General features: G+C 43.4%; 1 protein-coding gene across 3 annotated transcripts in view; it reads right to left on the bottom strand.

The window, feature by feature from the left end:
• Positions 1-19,004, bottom strand: part of SF3B3 (splicing factor 3b subunit 3) — a 71,879-nt gene that overhangs the window by 30,743 nt on the left and 22,132 nt on the right. For all 3 annotated transcript variants that reach the window (XM_085888934.1, XM_085888931.1, XM_085888932.1), the window contains exons 10-20: positions 15,251-15,416; positions 14,784-14,879; positions 14,440-14,512; positions 11,321-11,472; positions 10,840-10,995; positions 4,109-4,264; positions 3,874-4,017; positions 3,631-3,753; positions 3,224-3,378; positions 2,515-2,689; positions 2,054-2,259 (exon numbers count right to left, since the gene is read on the bottom strand). In XM_085888934.1, the coding sequence (XP_085745060.1) occupies positions 2,054-2,259; positions 2,515-2,689; positions 3,224-3,378; positions 3,631-3,753; positions 3,874-4,017; positions 4,109-4,264; positions 10,840-10,995; positions 11,321-11,472; positions 14,440-14,512; positions 14,784-14,879; positions 15,251-15,416 (1,602 nt within the window). The remainder of the gene's footprint in view (positions 1-2,053; positions 2,260-2,514; positions 2,690-3,223; positions 3,379-3,630; positions 3,754-3,873; positions 4,018-4,108; positions 4,265-10,839; positions 10,996-11,320; positions 11,473-14,439; positions 14,513-14,783; positions 14,880-15,250; positions 15,417-19,004) is intronic.

The following is a 19,004-nucleotide window of genomic DNA, read 5'->3' as shown; positions in this document are numbered from 1 at the left end:
ATGCGAAGAGAACATAGCATGCACTTCACAAATTGAGTACAAATTATTAAGCAATCAACTTTTGACATCTGCCATCCAAATCCACCGAAGGTGGAGGTTATGTTTTCACCCCTCTCCGTCTGTCTGTCTGTATGCAGGATCTCAAAAAGTTGTGGACAGATTCGGACGAAGCTGGGTGGACACGTTGGGTGTGTGGAAAGGACGAATCAATTCGATTTTGGTGAAGATCTGAAACTAGATACGGATACGAGAATTATTTAAATTTTCAAGTGATTCTTCCCCATTGAGAGATAGGGCTAAAAACGATATAGTACTGTATGGCATGATATTTCAAAAATGTGTTGGGCCCGATATGTTCTCATGGATCAGGCATTACGTGGCGAAATATGCAATCCACTGAGTGCCCTTCTAGTTTTTGTGATGTGGTGCTACTGTTTGGATTGTTGGGTTGTTGCTGAATACTCGGATAGGGTGAGGGGTCGGGTGCTATTCATTTGCAGTTTTATTATCTACTAATACGGTATTTAACGGTTTATTTATGCTCATCATAGTCACAATGTGTACGGTTATGTTATGTGAGAGTCGGCTGGAGGAATGAAGCTGCCACATTTTTTGGCCTGCTCAACCATGCCTTGATTTGGAACAGGCTGCAATGATTGCTCAACAATGAAGTTTTTGTTCACTTTCCTCACTCATATTATCAAATGCCTGATCATCATAACTATGAATCGCTGAACACATTGCAATGCTCATAAACGCCCGGAGACGCCAGCGTTCGTGGCTTTATTTCGTTTCCGCACATGCCATATCCTCGAGAATCTCTTAAACTAAGCCGAATCACAAAATTTAACCTCCAGAATTGAACTTTGCAGCATTTCCGACCGATAAAAAACAAAGTGTTCATTTGTTCAATTCGGACAGGTTTGACATTTTGGGCGTCTCCGGGAGGTGTTTTTAATACGACGGTTCAGTGATAGCTAATCACTCGCAAAGCGAGCCGTTCACCATCAACTGTTTCGTTGAAGTGCTGAAGCCATTTGGCGAGCACCCTACGATATTCACACTGTCACTGAATACCGAAATTTCAATCGACTTGAACAATGTACAGGGGCACTCGCCTGCGATGGCTCTGCATTGTTCTGCGGTCACTACGGCATAAATAAATATGCAAAAAAAAAAAAAACATGAAACATTTTGTTTGCATCATGGTAGGATAGCCGAGAGGTACGCATGCTCACTCCAAGTTGTCGAGCCTGGGTTCTAATCCTGACACAGCTGTCATCCAGGTGTTTCACATGCAGGATGATTCATCAATGTATGGGCCGTTAAACTACATGTCACATCTGCCGGAATCCCCCCACCTTACTCTATCCTTTCTCCCCCCATATTCAAAACTAAAGTCAGTCCTTAACAAAGGGGGGTGAGTGGAGGAGCAGGGGGAGAGAGGGATAGGGATGGGAGAGGGGGGGAGAGAAAAAGAGAGAGGGGAGAGGGAAGAGAGGGAGAAAGGGGGGGAGAGGCGGAGAGAGAGAGAGAGAGAGAGAGAGAGAGAGAGAGAGAGAGAGAGAGAGAGAGAGAGAGAGAGAGAGAGAGAGAGAGAGGGAGAGAGAGAGAGAGAAAGGGGGGAGAGGGGAAGAGAGGGAGAGGGGGAGGGGGAGGGAGAAGTAAGTGAAAAAAAAGTTGCCGTATACGCCTCAATTCACTTCACTTGAAATTATGCATTTTGAGAATTTTATAAACAACGATGCTAACTTTAAACAGTTTTTCTGACAAATTTTGCAGAATAGCAAAAATGTTTTAAAATCTTTATTTATTCATAATTCTATTTTCCTTTCTTTGAAGCTTTGTCAAATTTCTCAAAGACCTCTTATGAACAAGAATGTATACTCAACTGCGAAATACGTATATGCGAGTTGTATTTAAAAACAAATTGGGGAGAGTAAGGGGGTGGGGGAGATGATGAAAGGAACAAACATCTTATCCAGGATCAGGACAAACCCAACAAATATGGCTCATCCAAACAGGGCCTCATCATCTATAAAGACAAACACACCTGAATGCAGCTTCGTTCTGCTCGAGCTGTATCGAGTCCAGTGTACTGCCTTGAATGGGATCAAGAATGCGAGCAAGTGAAGCCCACTGCCCGAGGCCTGCCTTCGGTGCACCAAACGCCACCTCTGGAAAACTCTCATTGAGGAATGCTGCCGCCATTTCAGCAGCTAGTTCACGTTCTTCTTCGCCTGCTGCCTCCACCATTTCCTGCAGGAGGCAACATTAAACAAACTGACTTTCTCAACTGTGCTAACTCGTGGAATGAGGTGAGGAAACCAATCATGGGTTCCCTCCTTTTGAAAACAATATCAACATTCACTGCACAAACTATCACAATATTGTATACTTCACTGTGATAAGTGAAACGATAAAAAAAGGTGATCAAAATAAAATAGCATTGCAACAAATAAGAATGTGGAAAAATAAAGGTTGAGCTGTACACAGTGGACCAGCCAGTCTTACCTCTGCCATCTGTTGTTTTCGCTGTGCCTTGGTAGCATCCGTGTAAGCGTTGTGGTCCGTCTCAATAACGATAAGGTTGTTGCTGTCTGGATGAATGACAAACTTGCGTGGAGTATACTGAAGCTGTGTGGATACTTGATTGAATACGGCACCCAGCTTCTCCAATGCAAGGATACTGTGTGGTATGATGAAAAAAAAATGCATCAAGAATCCCATTCCAAAGTATGGCATTTCCTTGTTTCAGCACAAATCTTTTTTTCTTCTTCTTCTTTATTATTTTCATGACTTGCACCAAAACTTTCAGCCTCGTTATTCAACTTCCAGTCACGTACAAGGTCAACTTTGTATTTGAAAATTAAGATAACATCTCTTCTTCAGCTTAATATTCATTGGAATTTAAAAAAACAAAATACTGCAAAACTCCAGAGGGGGCTTCAAATGAGATTACAAACAATAATCAGTAAGCCAAGCCAAATCCTTATGCATTTCATTATGGCGAACACCAATGATCATACACCTTCAATTGATAAGTAAAAATGTTTGTATCCATATTAATCACCCCACGTGTCCTCCTCCACACATCCCATATTTGGCGAATCTCCCTTTATTTTGATCCAGTGTACTTGCTCTTCCATGAGCCTGGACTCTGGAAAGGGGGACAAAAAATGGCAGTGAGGTGCATTAAAACAACAACCCAAACAACCCTCACCGCAAGGTGTTTGTGGAAATGGCCACAATGCCCTCGGGGCACTGCTCAGAGGCAAAGCAGGAGGCAAACTCAAGTGTCTCATAGGACAGCGGCGTCAGGTGAAAGCGTGCTTGATAAGAGTAGCTGAGCCATGAACGGCTGGACATCGCCAGCACCTATGGGAATCCCGCAACACAATTTGTCTGCTGGAGTGGGGTGCTAACATACATAATTACTGTATGAACACATCAAAGGGAAACAGCAGCACCAAACCTTCATTACCCAACAGCAAATCAGATACAGCAGATTTGTACTGGAAATTAAATTTCAACCAAGAGAAATACTTCACAAATTTTCCAAGAATAATTTAAATTGCACTATATATGTGCCTAACCATTACGAAGAGACGATCAGGTGCGAGTACTTACAGCTTCTTGGCCTTGCATAAGAACACGGAAAAGTTTCACAGGTCGTGAGCCCAGGTAGCGTGTACGCGTGTCTGACAGGTCGCCAGTCACTGTGTCCAAAACTGTTCTCAACAGCACACCGTTCTGTTTGAAAAAAGGCAAGGAAGAGTTTATAAAGACAATTTTATTTCTTTTTACTCTTCAGTCTATTGGCAAAAGCAATCTTATGGAATCATTCTGGAAGAAACAAAGAAACAAGCTAACCTGCAAACCAATGTTGAGATAAAGACCCCCCAGAGATCCCTTTTCACCACTGTCATCCTGCTTCTCAGCTCCTCCCATCTCAACGATGCACAGCGCTTCAGGCTGAGCAGGGAGAGCTTGCATGCTTAATGGCTGGAGGCAGTCCTGCATCAGACAATGCAGAAAGCATCCAAGTAAGCAGTCTTCATAATGGGCCATTTACATGGACATTGGACAATACATTTCAGCTACTTACCGCAGGGTCGAGAGAGATTATTCGAACAGTGTTGTCAGCAAGTCCAACAGCAAGGAACCTCGAGCGCTGCTCGCCAGTGGGGACGCTGGCGAGACTCATGCACACCACGTCAGCAGACATCTCCTTTCGTTCAGTGTACTCATTCAACTGGCCAGACTGCACAAGCAGGTAAGTTGAAAGGGACAATGCAAGATGATCAGTACTCATTCATACCAGGAGACAATTCAATCATCAAATGTAAAGCAGGTTCATGACAGAATACAACTATAACGGTACTCGGTAGAGCGCATACCTCCACTAGATTGAAGAGTTTATGTTATGTATCCCACCGATAGGCCGGATCCAGATAGTCATGAACCAAATTAGAATTGGCATGTTCTTGTCATCCAACAAACTCATCCACCAAGTTTTGTCATAATCCATCCACAACTTTTTGAAACACCGTACAAAACTGTATATTGTATTTTGGACCAATCTCTCAATGGTGAAGAATTACTTGGTTTCACCCAAATCCATCCATAATTTTTTGAGATAGTGTGCTGCATATTGTTTTTAGCCATCACTCAATGGTGAAGAATAACTTTAAAAATTAGAGTATAGTTTAACATAAATTTTCACCATTCAGAGATCCGGATCTTCACCAAAATCTAATCATTTCCTCGTCACACACCCAAACCTATCCACCAAATTTCGTCCACAACTTTTTGAGATAACCTGATCACAGACACGGGTGAAAAAAATATAACCTCCGTCCATCTTCGGTGGCAGGGGTACCAATGCAATATAATGTATACAAGTCATTCCAAGTGGTCCAAGGTGTGCCTTAGCTGAATATGCTGACAATCCACATTAAAAACTATTTCAACACCATCTACAATCATCCTCCACATCAATGCACAATCGATGTTCACCAACCTCATTTGTCTGTGCACACCAATCCCTCATCTCGCCGAAAAACAATACCGGGCCTAAAGATTATCCCCACCTATTCCTCAACCTCACAAGCTACCCACCTAGAATATTCACATCTAACGAGCACCAGTGGACAGATTAAGTGGAGATAATTACACTCACTCATAAGCAGTTACACAACCAAGCACAAGTCACTGGAGGCACCAAATTAAGTGTTGCAGCTGTGTGGATTTCCTCAAAAAAAGAATTATTCTTTTTTTCTTTTCGAGCTATGCCATGTTTCCATTCAAAAAAATTAAATCTTGTCTGGCACAACAAAGCTGTTCATCTTAACCCTTTCTACCCATCTCTATACTTGTGCCATAAATTGTTTGTAAAACGACTCCAACTCAGCATTCATGTTCTTATGATCCAAACCCAACAACAATTTTTCAACCTTCTCACCCTGCCAAACCACTAACTTTCACAATTACCCATCATGTGCTGAAGGAAAAGCAACATGAAGCATGCAACGACATCCAACAGCAATACCCTGGAAGCTCCATCCTGCTCAGCATGCCCAGCATTCAATGGGACAAGCAGTCCCATGGTCCCAGCCTTACCCTTCAAATAAAAGAATAAATACAGCATTGGAGTCATTTGGACGAACTTTAAGAGGCAAATAATCAGGAGGAACTTGGATAGGATTTGGGTTTTGGCTGCTACTTTTCTATCCTCAAACCCATCCAGGCGCAACCAAGTGAGCCTTGCAAAAATAATTTGCAAGAGTTCACCTCTCCGTTGACACGTAGAAAAAAAAAGAGAAATAATTCTAGGAAAAAATATATATATATTGTTGCGAATTCGCGCCCGCCGGCGTGCGAACGGCCGCGTCACTCGAATCGCGACCGCGTCGCCCACCGGACGGACAATTCAGTCATGACCCTCCGGGAGCTATCGCCCGGAGCCAGTCATGGGTGGGCCTTTCGACCTCACCACAATCGTGCCAATCGGCCACCCGCGTAGGATAGGGTTGTTCGCCAAACTCAACCTACCTAAGTACCCACGCGGATGGTAAACCGGGCGATCGTACCTCGCCGCAGGTCGACTCCGGACACGAACCGCTTAAGCGGTCTGCTCCGTGCTACAGTGATAACCGAGCAGTGTTATCGTCAGCCTCGACGGTTCCGATTAATTACCGGGCGTATTAAGCCCACGACGTGAAGCAGGATGGAGGGTCAATAAAGAAAAGACGAAGCGAAACGGGAAAACAGTTCACACAAAGCACATTTATTACGTGACACACGGAAAGCACACATATACAGCCAAACAGTCAAAATGCACAAATAGCAATCAAAACAAAAGCAACGACGACGCAGAGTTACTCCCGACTACGCACACACACGGCAACACTTATACAGTTCTACTTTACAGACGGCGCCAACACACATTTACTCAAAAGCAAAGGAAAGAAGCCACCCTCATATACAAGGGGGCGGACGAGCCTGTAGGCCAATATGAGCGCATGACCTGAAGGAGCGCCCAGGCCCGCGAGACCGGGGGGGGGGGTCCTACCCGCGTCCTCGTGACGCGTTGGCGGACGAGCCGCAGATGTGGCCGCGTGGCTGTGCCCCGACTCAGTGCTCCTTGGCGGGTTTCGTTGGCACGACGTTTTGGAGTGGGGGGGGAACAGGGCCCCCTTTTTGCACTATCTCAGCGTGGGGGAAAGGGGGAATTGTTGATGCCCTGGGGGAGGGAGAATGGCTGGCTGGCTTGGGTCCCGCGACGAGCGATCCCACACCGCGACCTCGTCGCCGACCTTCTCGCCTTGGACCCGAGCTCCTTGCCTCTTCCCGCAACTCTTCTCAGCCGACTCCAGAACCCAACTCGATGACACACCGATGACTTCGCCACCCGACTCGACTCTCTGCCACACCGATCACTCGACTCACTCTTTCTGCCTCCGACTCGACTCTGCTCTCCAACCAAAACTGACTCACTCTTTTCTGCCCTGATTCGCCTTGCGCTCGCCGTTTTATAGGCTGACAGGAGCAGCTAATATGCAAATATCTGGATCAGGATGACCTCGGGGGCGGAGCCACGCTCGCCAATTGGTCGGAGGAAAGGGGGCGTGAATCTCCCCTGATCCTAGAATTTGCATATATCGATTTCCTACAGACGCGCCCGGAGGCGGGGCCGAGCCGCTCCGCGCTTGCTAATTGGACGGAGCAAAAGTGGGCGTGTCGCGTTCCTGATCCGAATTTTCCTCGGAAAGGCCGCTATTTGCGCTCGCGGCTCGGTGCGTATCGCTGAACGGGCCCAAGACAGCCCGACGCTCAGTGTTCACAGGTGGTGCGGGAATGGCCGTAGAAGGAGAGAGGTGAGGGTGGTGGAGGGTTTTCGGTGGTGGTTTGATGGTTATGGTGCCGTTTGGGAATGACGGATGCGATGTTTGCGGGATTGAGTTGTGAAGGTAAAGGTCGTTGCTGTTGGCGTTGTTGTTGTTGTTGTTGTTGTTGTCTGAGGGTTGGAGTGTGGCTGTAGTTTGTGACGATGGCTGGCGTGGTGGTTAAGGTGGTTGTTGTGTGATGGCGGTTGAGACGTGGTTGGTTCAAAATAAGGATAGAACAGAAAAACGGCTATCTCAAAGCATCGCAGCCCGAATGAATCACATAAATTCCCTCTATACAACGGGTTTGCGGCTAACTACACATGTACTTAGAGATATCTCACCTACGGGCCCTGAATGGTGGTTTGCGAATTTCCACAGCCGTAACAATATTAAATACATATACAAACATAAATACAGATACACACACACACAACATGGCCAAAAGTATGTGGACTCCCCTACTAATTAGTGGATTTGGCTATTTCAGCCACACCCATTGCTGACAGGTGTATAACATCAAGCACACAGCCATGCAATCTCTGTAGACAAACATTGGCAGTAGAATGGGCCAGACTGAAGAGCTCGGTGACTTTCAACGTGGCACCGTCATCGGATGCCACCTTTCCAACGAGTCAGTTCATGAAATTTCTGCCCTGCTCAACTGTAAGTGCTGTTATTGTGAAGTGGAAACGTCTCGGAGCAACAACAGCTCAGCCGTGAAGTGGAAGGCCACACAAGCTCACAGAACGGGACTGCCGAGTGCTGAAGGATGTAGAGCAAAAAAAAAAAAAAAAAAAAAGAGTAGTCTGTCGTAGGTTGCAACACAGTACCAAGTTCCAAACAGACTCTTGAAGAAAGGTTAGCACAAGCACTGTTCATCGAGAGCTTCATAAAATGGATTTCCATGGTTGAGCATCTGCACACTTGCCTAAGATCACCATGTGCAATGCCAAGCACTGGCTAAAGTGGTGTAAAGCTCACTGCTATTGGACTCTGGAGCAGTGGAAACGCATTGAGTGGAGTCACACTTCACCATCTGGCAGTCCGACAGACAACTCTGGGTTTGGCGGATGCCAGAACGCTACCTGCCCAAATGCATAGTGCCAACGGTAAAGTTTGGTGGAGGAGGAATAATGGTCTGGGGCTGTTTTTCATGGTTTGGGCTTGGCCCCTTAGTTCTCGTGAAGGGAAATCTTAACGCTACAGCATACAATGACATTCAGGATGATTCTGTGCTTCCAACGTTGTGGCAACCGTTTGGGGAAGGCCCTTTCCTGTTTTAGCATGACAATGCCCCCGTGCAAAAAGCGAGGTCCATAGAGAAATGGTTTGTCGAGATCAGTGTGGAAGAACTTGACTGGCTTGCACAGAGCCCTGACCTCAACCCCAAACACCTTTGGGATGAATTGGAATGCCGACTGTAAACCAGACCTAATCACCCTACTGCAGTACCTGACCTCACCAATGCTCTTGTGGCTGAATGGAAGCAAATCCCCTCAGCAATGTTCTCACATCAAGTGGAAAGCCTTCCCAGAAGAGTGGAGGCTGTTATAGCAGCAATGGGGGGACCAACTCCATATTAATGCCCATGATTTTAGAATGAGATGTTGGACGAGCAGGTGTCCACGTACCTTTGGCCATGTAGTGTACACGTATACGTACGTGTGCACACGCGCGCACACACACACACACACACACACACACACACACACACACACACACACACACACACACACACACACATACACACACAGCATTGGCATCATCAGAAGAACCCGAATAATTAAAGACCAAAAAATGAAGCCATCAAGACGAACCTGGATAGGATTATTTTAGCACACATAAAATAAATTAATAAACAAATAAATAATTGAATAAGAGATAAATTTAGCACACAATTAATCACAACTTAGACCTGAGCACATTTATTTGTTGATCAAGGAATACCATATTGTTTCTTGAATCCAGATGTTGAACTTTCTACCACAATGTACATGGGAGTGCATACATTTCAGGGCCCAACTCAGTACACAGACCCTCTATTTATAATGAAATTCCTGTTCTGCTGATCCGGCACTTTTGTTTCGAGAGAAAAATCTATTTAAAATTTTTTTTTTAATTCGTAATTAAATACTGCATTCTTATTTAATTTTTTTTTTATTGTACAAAATCCAATTCAGCAATTTTTTTTTTTTTTTGAAACGCGAAAAACGATCAAATTAACGAGATTACAATGACGTGCACAACACTCACATGACCTAATCAATGTATTAGCCAAATAACCACCCTCGATGGAACATATTCATTCTCCTGGCACAAACCACAAAATCATCCTTGAGCAAAGATGTAGTTGGGGGCTTCCGAGTGGAAAATACCATTGGCTTGATGCCCACGAGATTCTTGTAGATGTGAATGAGGGACAAGACTGCCCATTTCTCACCACTCAATTGTTGGAACACAAATTCTCCACCCAACAATGTAACCTTTCCATGAAGCTCAATATTCCAAAGCTCTGCTGGTGTACAGATGTCCAGTTTGAAATTCATTTTGAATGCTACCACTAGCTGAAAACAGGATCATCATATAACATTTGTTTGTCAACTTGTGTGGAATATCGGATTCCAGCCATCTTACGTGGGTGCGTGTGTGCAATGAAAACCTCTTCACAGCATATGGATGGTGATAGTGATGTAAAACAGTGAACGCGACTCGAGAAGGGACACAATAAAACAACTAAATAGGAGTAAATTCAATAAAAGGAAAAAAATTCCACAATTCCCCCCCAAATAAATCAATCAATTAAATCAAACTAGCAAGTCGATGTCCGAAACTAATGACATTTATGACCTCCACCACCGAAGGTGAAGGAGGTTATGTTTTCACCCCTTTCTGTCTGTTTGTTTGCTTGCTTGTGTGCAGGATATCTCACAAAGTTGTGGATGGATCCAGAAGAAATTTTGTGGTCAGGTTAGATGCGTGTCAAGAACAAACTGATTAGATTTTGGTGAAGATCCGGATCCGATCTGATCATTTTTTAAGTGATTCTTAACCACTTAGAGATGAGGCTCAAAAACGATATATAGCATGATATTTGAAAAATGTATTGGGCCAGATATGTTCTTGTGGATCAGGCATTGTGTGGTGGAGATATGCGCTCTACCGAGTACCCTTCTCGTTCTCCAAGAAACAATGGTGATTATAAATCAAAATAAGACATGATCTGAGTTTTTAAGCCCCATGCTGCTAATGAGCTTCTGTAAACACTTGAGCAGGCGACGACCAACACACACAAAGAAAAAAAACTTTTACTCTCAGTTCCAAACCAACTTTGTTTTCATTTTTGACACTACCCATCATAAAACAAAATGGCTTAAAAACATCATCAAGGCTCAAAAATCTTTTTTTCACAAAAATATAAAAATAAATAAAACCATGGCAGCATATTTACTGGATCCATCTCAAAGTAGACAAGCTCCGCCCCAGTTAAGGCGATGACCACTTGGCGCTGGTTCACAGCACACTTCATTATCGCCTTCTTTCCTGGAGTCTTCCATTCGTTGACACGTTTGTCAGCACGAATGTGACGAATTCCATCTGGGTACACCTAAACAAGCAAAAGCATGAAAATGGTGATTATGACGTCAATCAAGTGAGTTACAAATTGCCACAAGCAAAATAAAAAGTTAACACCACCTCCAATACCCATTCATCCCCCCACCCCACCACAAAACCCTCTGCATAAGTTCCCCATCCACATTAGTAGTACAACAACAACTTAATGCTTGTGGTTGGGAAGCTGGTAATAAAAAATGAAGGTACCACCAGCCAACAACACTGCTAAGAAAGCAAGGCTCATGTCAGATGGACTTCTTCGTCCCTGCTCAAGACCATTCGGCGGTCGTAATGTTGGACCTGAGAGCCGAACTTACCTGCACAAGGGCGTCATCGCCAAGCAGAGAGCAAGAGAGAGTCGGTGTTGTGCCCAGGAAACCAGAGTCTGTCACTTCCTCCACAGTTTCTCCAATAGACAGTACCAGTGTGGCATTCACGAATGACACGACGATATAAGCATCAAACTCGTCTGAAAAAAAAATATTTCAACAACATGGAGCAGTTGCAAAATCCACAAGCTGTCACAAAAAGAGTAAAGCATTCAAACACACATACTGTATCCTAATAACACAATTTGCCAAATAAAAATTATATCAATATTGGTTAATGATGCACTCCTGTGATTGGTGAGGACACCAGATCAAGTCCGATTACAGCTATTGTTGCTCGATCTGGGACCAACAAATGCCATCTGCAGTCGTGATGGTATAGTCACAGTGGTCGTCCAGGTCGGAGAACTTTATATATGACAGACACAGACACAGACACAGACACAGACACACACACACACAGCGTGTGCCATCCTCTGATGGACCATAAACATGCGTCTCGTCTGCTGGCACGAGTTGGTGGACATCAAAGATCCCATGGCATCCTTCGCGAAGAGTCAGCAGGACATCACGAGCACAATGGAAAAAAGAAATCCTGCCCTGACCTTAGTTGAATGTCACGCTTGGCCAGCCAGTTTGTGAGAGACTTGGCTAAGCTTCCCCTGGCCAGCCCCACAAGAACGTGGGAATAATTGTGGTCAAAGAAGAAAATTATACGTCATTTATGCTTCCAATATTCCATTGTATAAATCAGCAACGTCTGCACAGTCAGATCAAAAATATTGGCACCTCGCACTATTTTCAAATAACTCACAATTTTCTCCAAAAATAAGTTGAAATTGACAAAAGTATTTGGTCTCCACAATTCTTTATTTCACTGTTAATATTACAGAACCTTTGTTTTTTATTCAGAACATAATATATCCTATTAAATCAGAAAAGAAAAAGAAATGGCATTGACTATTATTGACACCCTGGACTTAATATTTGGTAGCACAGCCTTTGGACAAAATAACTGCAGTCAAGCACTTACTGTAGCCATGAAAGAGCTTCCTACACCTCTCTACTGGCAGTTTGGCCCACTCTTCTTGTGCAAACTGCTCCAGTTCTCCCGGATTTTAAGGGTGCCTTCTCCCAACTGCTCTTTTCAGATCTCCCCACAGGTGTTCAATGGGATTTAGATGTGGACTCATTGCTGGCCACTTCAGAACAGTCCAGCATTTTTGCCTTGAACCATTCCTGGATGCTTTTTGAAGTGTGTTTGGGGTTATTGTCCTGCTGCAAGACCCATGACCTTCGACAGAGACCCAGCTTTCTGACACTGGGTTGAACATTGTGCTCCAAAATGCCTTGATAATCTCCTGATTTCATGATGCCATGCACACATTCAAGGCATCCAGTGTCAAAGACAGCACAGCAACCCAAAACATCACTGAACCTCCTACATGTTTGACTGTAGGGAAGGTGTTATTTTCTTTGATGGCTTCATTTTGTTTTCTGTAAACATGCAGATGATGTGTTTTCCCAAAAAGCTCTAATTTGGTCTCATCAGTCCACAGGACATTATCCCAGAAGGATTTTGGCTTGTTCGGGTGTTTTGGCAAACTCCAGTCAGGCTTTCTTATGTGGGGTCCTCCTGTGTCTCAGCAGTGGGGTCCTCCTGTGTCTCCTACCATAGAACCCCCTTTCATCGAGTTGGTGATGGATGGTGTGAGTTGAAACTGTCGTACCTTGTGTCTGAAGGTCAGTTTGAATCTATTTGGCAGTTGATTGAGGTGCTTTCTCCGCCATTTGAACAATTCTTTGCTGCAATCTTCAAGCAAGTTTTCTCTTCCGGTCACGTCCAGGGAGGTTGGCTACAGTGCCATGAACCTTAAACTTCCTGATAACATTGCGTACGGTAGACACAGGAACATGATGGTCTCTGGAGATGGACTTGTAGCCTTGAGATTGTCCATGCTTGGTGACAATCTTGTGTCTGACCTCTTCAGACAATTCTCTGGTTTTCTTTCTTTTCTCCATGCTCAATGTGGTACACACAGTGGCACAAAACAGCAGAACGACTCATTTTCTCTATTCAAACTGGTTGAATGAGTGATTTTATATTGCAGGCACCTGCAACTCACCACAGGTGAGTTCAATTCCAAAGCAAAGGAGAAGCACCTGCTTGAAATCTCATGAGAAAACTTCTAAAAGGTGTCAATAATATTGTCAGGGCCATTTTAAGATTTTTGTGTGGAATAAGCTAAGATTTAGTAATTTTTTTCAGCTTTGTTTTGTGTTGTTCCACTGTAAACCAAAGAAATACCAATGTGGATATCAAAATTATTATATTAATACGCTAAGCCATATTTTGTGGACGTAGCTCCTCCGAAACTGCCAGACGGATTGTCGCCACTTTCGGCATATGGGTGCTCTGTGGTCTAATGTACAGCATAGGCTATGTGAGATCGCGCCAGATGGACAGGTTTGGGAATTTTTGGCGATTTTTCTAATTTTTTACATTAGTTTGCATGGCGATATGTGACGTCACTGCTGAGAGGCGTAATGACGTGATGACATCATTGGTCACTCGCTGACGTCAAAACGTCTGTCGTCGACAGACCGTCACCGCTGAGAGGCGTAATGTCAATCCTAGAAAACAGCGTCTGCAATGTAAAACCTTCTTCTGCACATGCTGACTACCTCAGAAGGTGCATTTGACACAAAAAATGTCACAAGAAACATTGTATAAATCACATTGTGAACACTGGAGATATTGACGTCCTTACGAACCCTCACTTTAGAAACTTCGCACCGAGCACGGGTTTGGCTTATTTTATAATTTCAATTTTCTGAAAGAAATGGTGCATCATTTCAAAAAAGTGCAAGGGTGCCAATATTTTTGGCCACAAATGTATAATCACAGCATCAACTAAGACAAGCAATACTGTACTTTCCAACGACATTTTTGTCTATCAATTATGCAAATGGAGCAAATTCCTTATATCTACCCCCCCTCCCACCACCCCACAACCTTCCAATAAAATCACCTCCTCACTTCCATTAAATGTGAAAAAGCTTTTCATACAACTTGTACTTTGCCTTAATAGAAATGGGAAACACACCTTCCACATGGCGGCGAACAGTCCACACAGCATTGGGATTACCTGGCAGCTCAGAAACAGCCATTTCAGACACCTGGTGGTAAAATAAAGAGTTGTAGTACAAACATGATAAACCCATGAATTAATGCTAACTTAAAGTTCAACTCACAGTGGAGGAAAATTGTGAATCATAACAAGCACCAAGGTTTAGATTTACAAACCGATTCACTAACCCACTAGAGCAGCATTTTTAAGTGCAAAAATAAGATTATGGAGAATGGAGTGGGGGGGGGTGGGAGGGCACACAAAATATTGAGAACGATAATGACAAGAGGAAAATAAAAACACAAGAATGTAGTGCAAACCTCCAAGCCATGACGAAGCACACGCAGTGACGAACGTGACCCTCGACCACATGCCATATATAGCTGCGGCGTGTCCTCATTTGCCAGGTCAGCAATCTACACCACATCAGAAAAAAGGGTGGTCAGGTGGGGAATTGTCAAAATTAGAAAAATGACAAAGAAAGGAAGTCAACCAAATTCAGTGATTTTTCAAACCATGACACTTTCACCATGCCACACCCTCCATTATTCTCCTGCCAAGCCCCAAACATCATCCTTTGTCCTTCTTGCCCTGCCCCATCTCCAATTCATAATGTATTTTCCAAAATAGGTGTTTGAATACCTGTACTTTCTCCAGCACAATTCTAGGGATAAAATTATATATATATATATATATATATATATATATATATATATATATATATATATATATATATATATATATATATATATATGACAAAATAGCCAGCAAGACATGAAAAGCTCACCTGGCATGTCATGATAGGAGACAGGCTGTCAAGCTCATCCACCAGCACCAGGTTCCGGAGAGGGCGAATCTGGAAAAAGAAGGTATCTCCCTCTTCCAGTGGCATGGCAGAAGAGAACTCTGGCTCGTCCTCATTGTCCCCGAGGTGAGCAATCTGGTACAGGTAGCTGGATTTTCCACAGCTCAACATCAGCGGTACTCGCATAGGCAGACAAACAGGCTATTCACAACTCTCATTCACATAGCCATATCTGCAATTTGGTGAAGTCCATTTGCACTACTTTTAACTAAATATTTAAGCACAATGATATGAAAGACAAGCACAACTCATCGAATTGAAGACTGCAGAATATACCCAAAAGAGGAGGAAAATAATAATAATAATAATAATAATAATAATAATAATAATAATAATAATAGTAATCCTGTACTGTCAGAAAATTGTTCAAACACACCTATGAAGTCGGATAACAACCAGACTTTCCAACTTGCCAAAAACAACACAGAAGCCACAATGTTGACAGTTAAAGCACTCGGAACAATCACAAAGACAAGTAAATAAATTCATTTCAAGCACTTCGGCATTTACTAGGTGTGGAAATACCTTTCCAAAACATGCTCCCAATGCATAAACAGATGAACCCAAATAGCTTCCATTTTACACATGTCCAGATAGATGACATTCGTTTGTCAAGGAGCAACTTGCAGCCTTAAAATGACAAACATTAACTTATTGCTTCCCAGGGTGTTGAAGGAAGGAAATTAATAAATGAATAAAAAAAATTAATGGGGAAAATAAATCTGCACAAATAAATGTCAGTGTGTGTGCATGTCAATGTCTCTCCCTCCATAACTCCAAAACCATGAAACCTATCAGCCTGAAACTTTGCATACATGACAAGAAATCTCCAAGTCCCCACCATATTTCCGCAGGGCGCTCAAGGTCCACCAACAACCCACTTCTGGTAAAACTACTAAAACCACGAATCACTGCTTACCTTCACTCTTTCATTCCTCTTTTTCCCCGCCTTTGGAATAAACTCCCTCACTCTGTTCAATCCCATTCTTCCCTCCAGGCCTTCAAAACAGCTGTTCACCACCACCTCTTATTGTCCCCCCCATCCAAATCCTCGATCTTTTCTACCCCCATTAATCCACCCCAAACCCACCTTCAAATTCCCTGCTTTCCTTCCTGAAAGTCCCTGTATGTCCATCTTGTATACCCCATGTTCCCTGCTCCCATCCCTCTCCCTTCCACAGATCTCCTAATGTCTCTGTTCCCCACTGTTTTGTCCTTCTCCCACCCCTCTTGTCTCATGACCCCCTTGCTGTGCATTGTGTGTTAGCTCTCATAGGAACCTTGACAAGGTATACAAAAAAAAAGTGCATGACTGAAAATTGGGTGTTTGCGTAAATTAAAACACCCCTCTTGAAGATAATTAACAACCTTGTTTAATTATATCATTTCTCAAGCGATCCTCGGCCACCTCTCTCCCTCCCTCTGGGGTCTTAAGGCGTATCCTGGGTTACCTTGTTGGAGTCTGAAGCCGCCATGTTTTTTGGCCTGTTCAACCATGCCTTGACTTGTAGCAGGCCGCAACCATTTCTTAATGGCAAACCTTCTTCTTCTTCTTCTCCCCCCTTCCACCCACACACTTTCCTCACTCATGTTATCGAATACCTGTTCATCATAGCTCCAAATCGCTGTATACATCGCTTTTGTAAGTGCTATAATTTTCAAATTAGGAGCTTGGAGCGATTTCATGCATTACATGATATGGTACAATTTTCCACGATCCACTCTCACGGAGTAATTCAAGTATATCATCGAAATATTATTTCGGTTTTGAGGATCAGATATCGTTCGGACTAAATAAGTGTCGAAATCTGGAGAGAAATCTGATTATTTAAAGAAATAACGAGTCTTATAGCTAGGTCTATATACCTATATACATTAAGCAAGCAAGGCTATAGTCTCTACTTCTCCATATGTGCACAAGAAAATGTGAAATTTCCAAAGCATTAAACTTATCTTTTTCTGTTTGGTGAAGTATATTGAATGAACAACTGATTTAGGAATGTGCCAAAATTAACCAGCTTCATTGAGCTGTGCAATTTAATGCATTTACTGCTCGACTTTGTGCCCTGTCCCCCAGAGGGACTGCTTATCCATAGTGTCTCCAGATCTGTGTCTATATTTTCAGAGGTTTCGCGAGGTGTTCTCCAGGGAATCAAAACAAATTTGGTGAAAAATTGACATTTTAAAATAGTTATAACGTTTGCGCAGACCGAGAACCGATGTACCATGTGATAAGTGCAAAGACGAGCAGTCAATGCGGTGGATTATCTGCAATGTATATTTCATGGGCGATTAAACTTTGCGGTGTCTCTAGAGTTGTTCTACGTTAAACAGCAACTCTTTTGTGGATAAAGTCATTCTTTGAACAAATTCATATTATTTATTTAACTGCTGCAGGTGCAGTGAAGATCGGCTTTAAAGTCAAAGGGATCCGATATGGTATGCAGCCACAGCCTGGCCAGCAGTTCCTTATCAACCATTTAATTGGAGTTCTTGCTCGAGTACTTAAGCCACTTGCCGAGCACCTTACCGTCGATGGTGCTGCAGTTCATGTCCCTATTGAGATGCCCAGTCAGTCAGCAGTCACTACAAGGTCGAGGTACATGATTTACAATCGTTATATGGTTTCTCTGACAGTTTCAAATATATTTGATAACACCAGATTTCCGAGCCGTTTGCCGTATTAACGTGTTTTCTAAGTTAAAGAGCAATTTTTTTTGCACCTGTCATATGACGATTGGCAGCTGTTTACGTGTGTGTGTGTGTGTGCGCGTGTGTAAAGCATCGCAATTTCTGCTAACTCCCCTCCCCCCACCTCTCTCTTTTTCTGTGTCTGTCCCATCCTCGCTCCGCCCCCACCTAATACAGAGCATCACCCTCCCAAACAACTATATCTCTATCTCCCCCCCCTACTCATGTGTCCAGGCGGTGATTATGACCGGATGGTAATTGTCTGCAGACAGCTTAGCTCTGGACTCATCCGCACAGTGTTTACGTCTGGATGGGAGTTTGTCTCCGGAAGTGTCCGGGCGGTGTTTGTTTCTCGGCAATATTTATAGTATGATGGGTACAAAATGGATTTCAGACATTATTTTGTTTCCATCTTCACTGTTCTTCTATGCAGAAGCATTTTGATGAGACAGTATGAATCGTAATTAACGCTCCACCGCTCGTTTGCAATCCCTTCCTCTCACCTTTCGCTACTTTCCCTTCCCCCTTCTCACCTTTCCCTTCCCCCACCCATCCTCACCTTCCCCTCCCCCACCCATCCTCCCTCGCACAGCCCTCCTCACCCCCCCCTTCCACCTCCTCACTCTCCCCCCTTTTGTATTCAGCAGCAAAGCAATGAGTGGTATTTGCTAATAATTAAATAACATGATTAAATGAAAAAAATAATGAATTAACTAATTCTCTAAGTAATTGAATGAATGCATAAATAAAAGGTAGATAACCACAGACCACAAATATAAATGAAGAGGAATACTCATATTAACATGTTTGCAAATTACAATGTCTTGTGTGGAATTCCAAAAATATCACGTATCCTTCCAGGGACATTAAGCATGTGTGTAGCCAACTCGTGAGCCTTTCCTGCATGTGATAGCACAAGTGTAATGCAAAAACTACACAAGCTCCAATTTGAATACTGTACTTCTGGACCTATCAAATGCTTTTG

This window comes from Eptatretus burgeri, chromosome 7 (genome assembly GCF_056783735.1).
Source record: "Eptatretus burgeri isolate ZD-2024b chromosome 7, Ebu_testis_v1, whole genome shotgun sequence".
NCBI classification, from domain to species: domain Eukaryota; kingdom Metazoa; phylum Chordata; class Myxini; order Myxiniformes; family Myxinidae; genus Eptatretus; species Eptatretus burgeri.
This window is presented reverse-complemented; position numbering and strand designations above follow the sequence as displayed.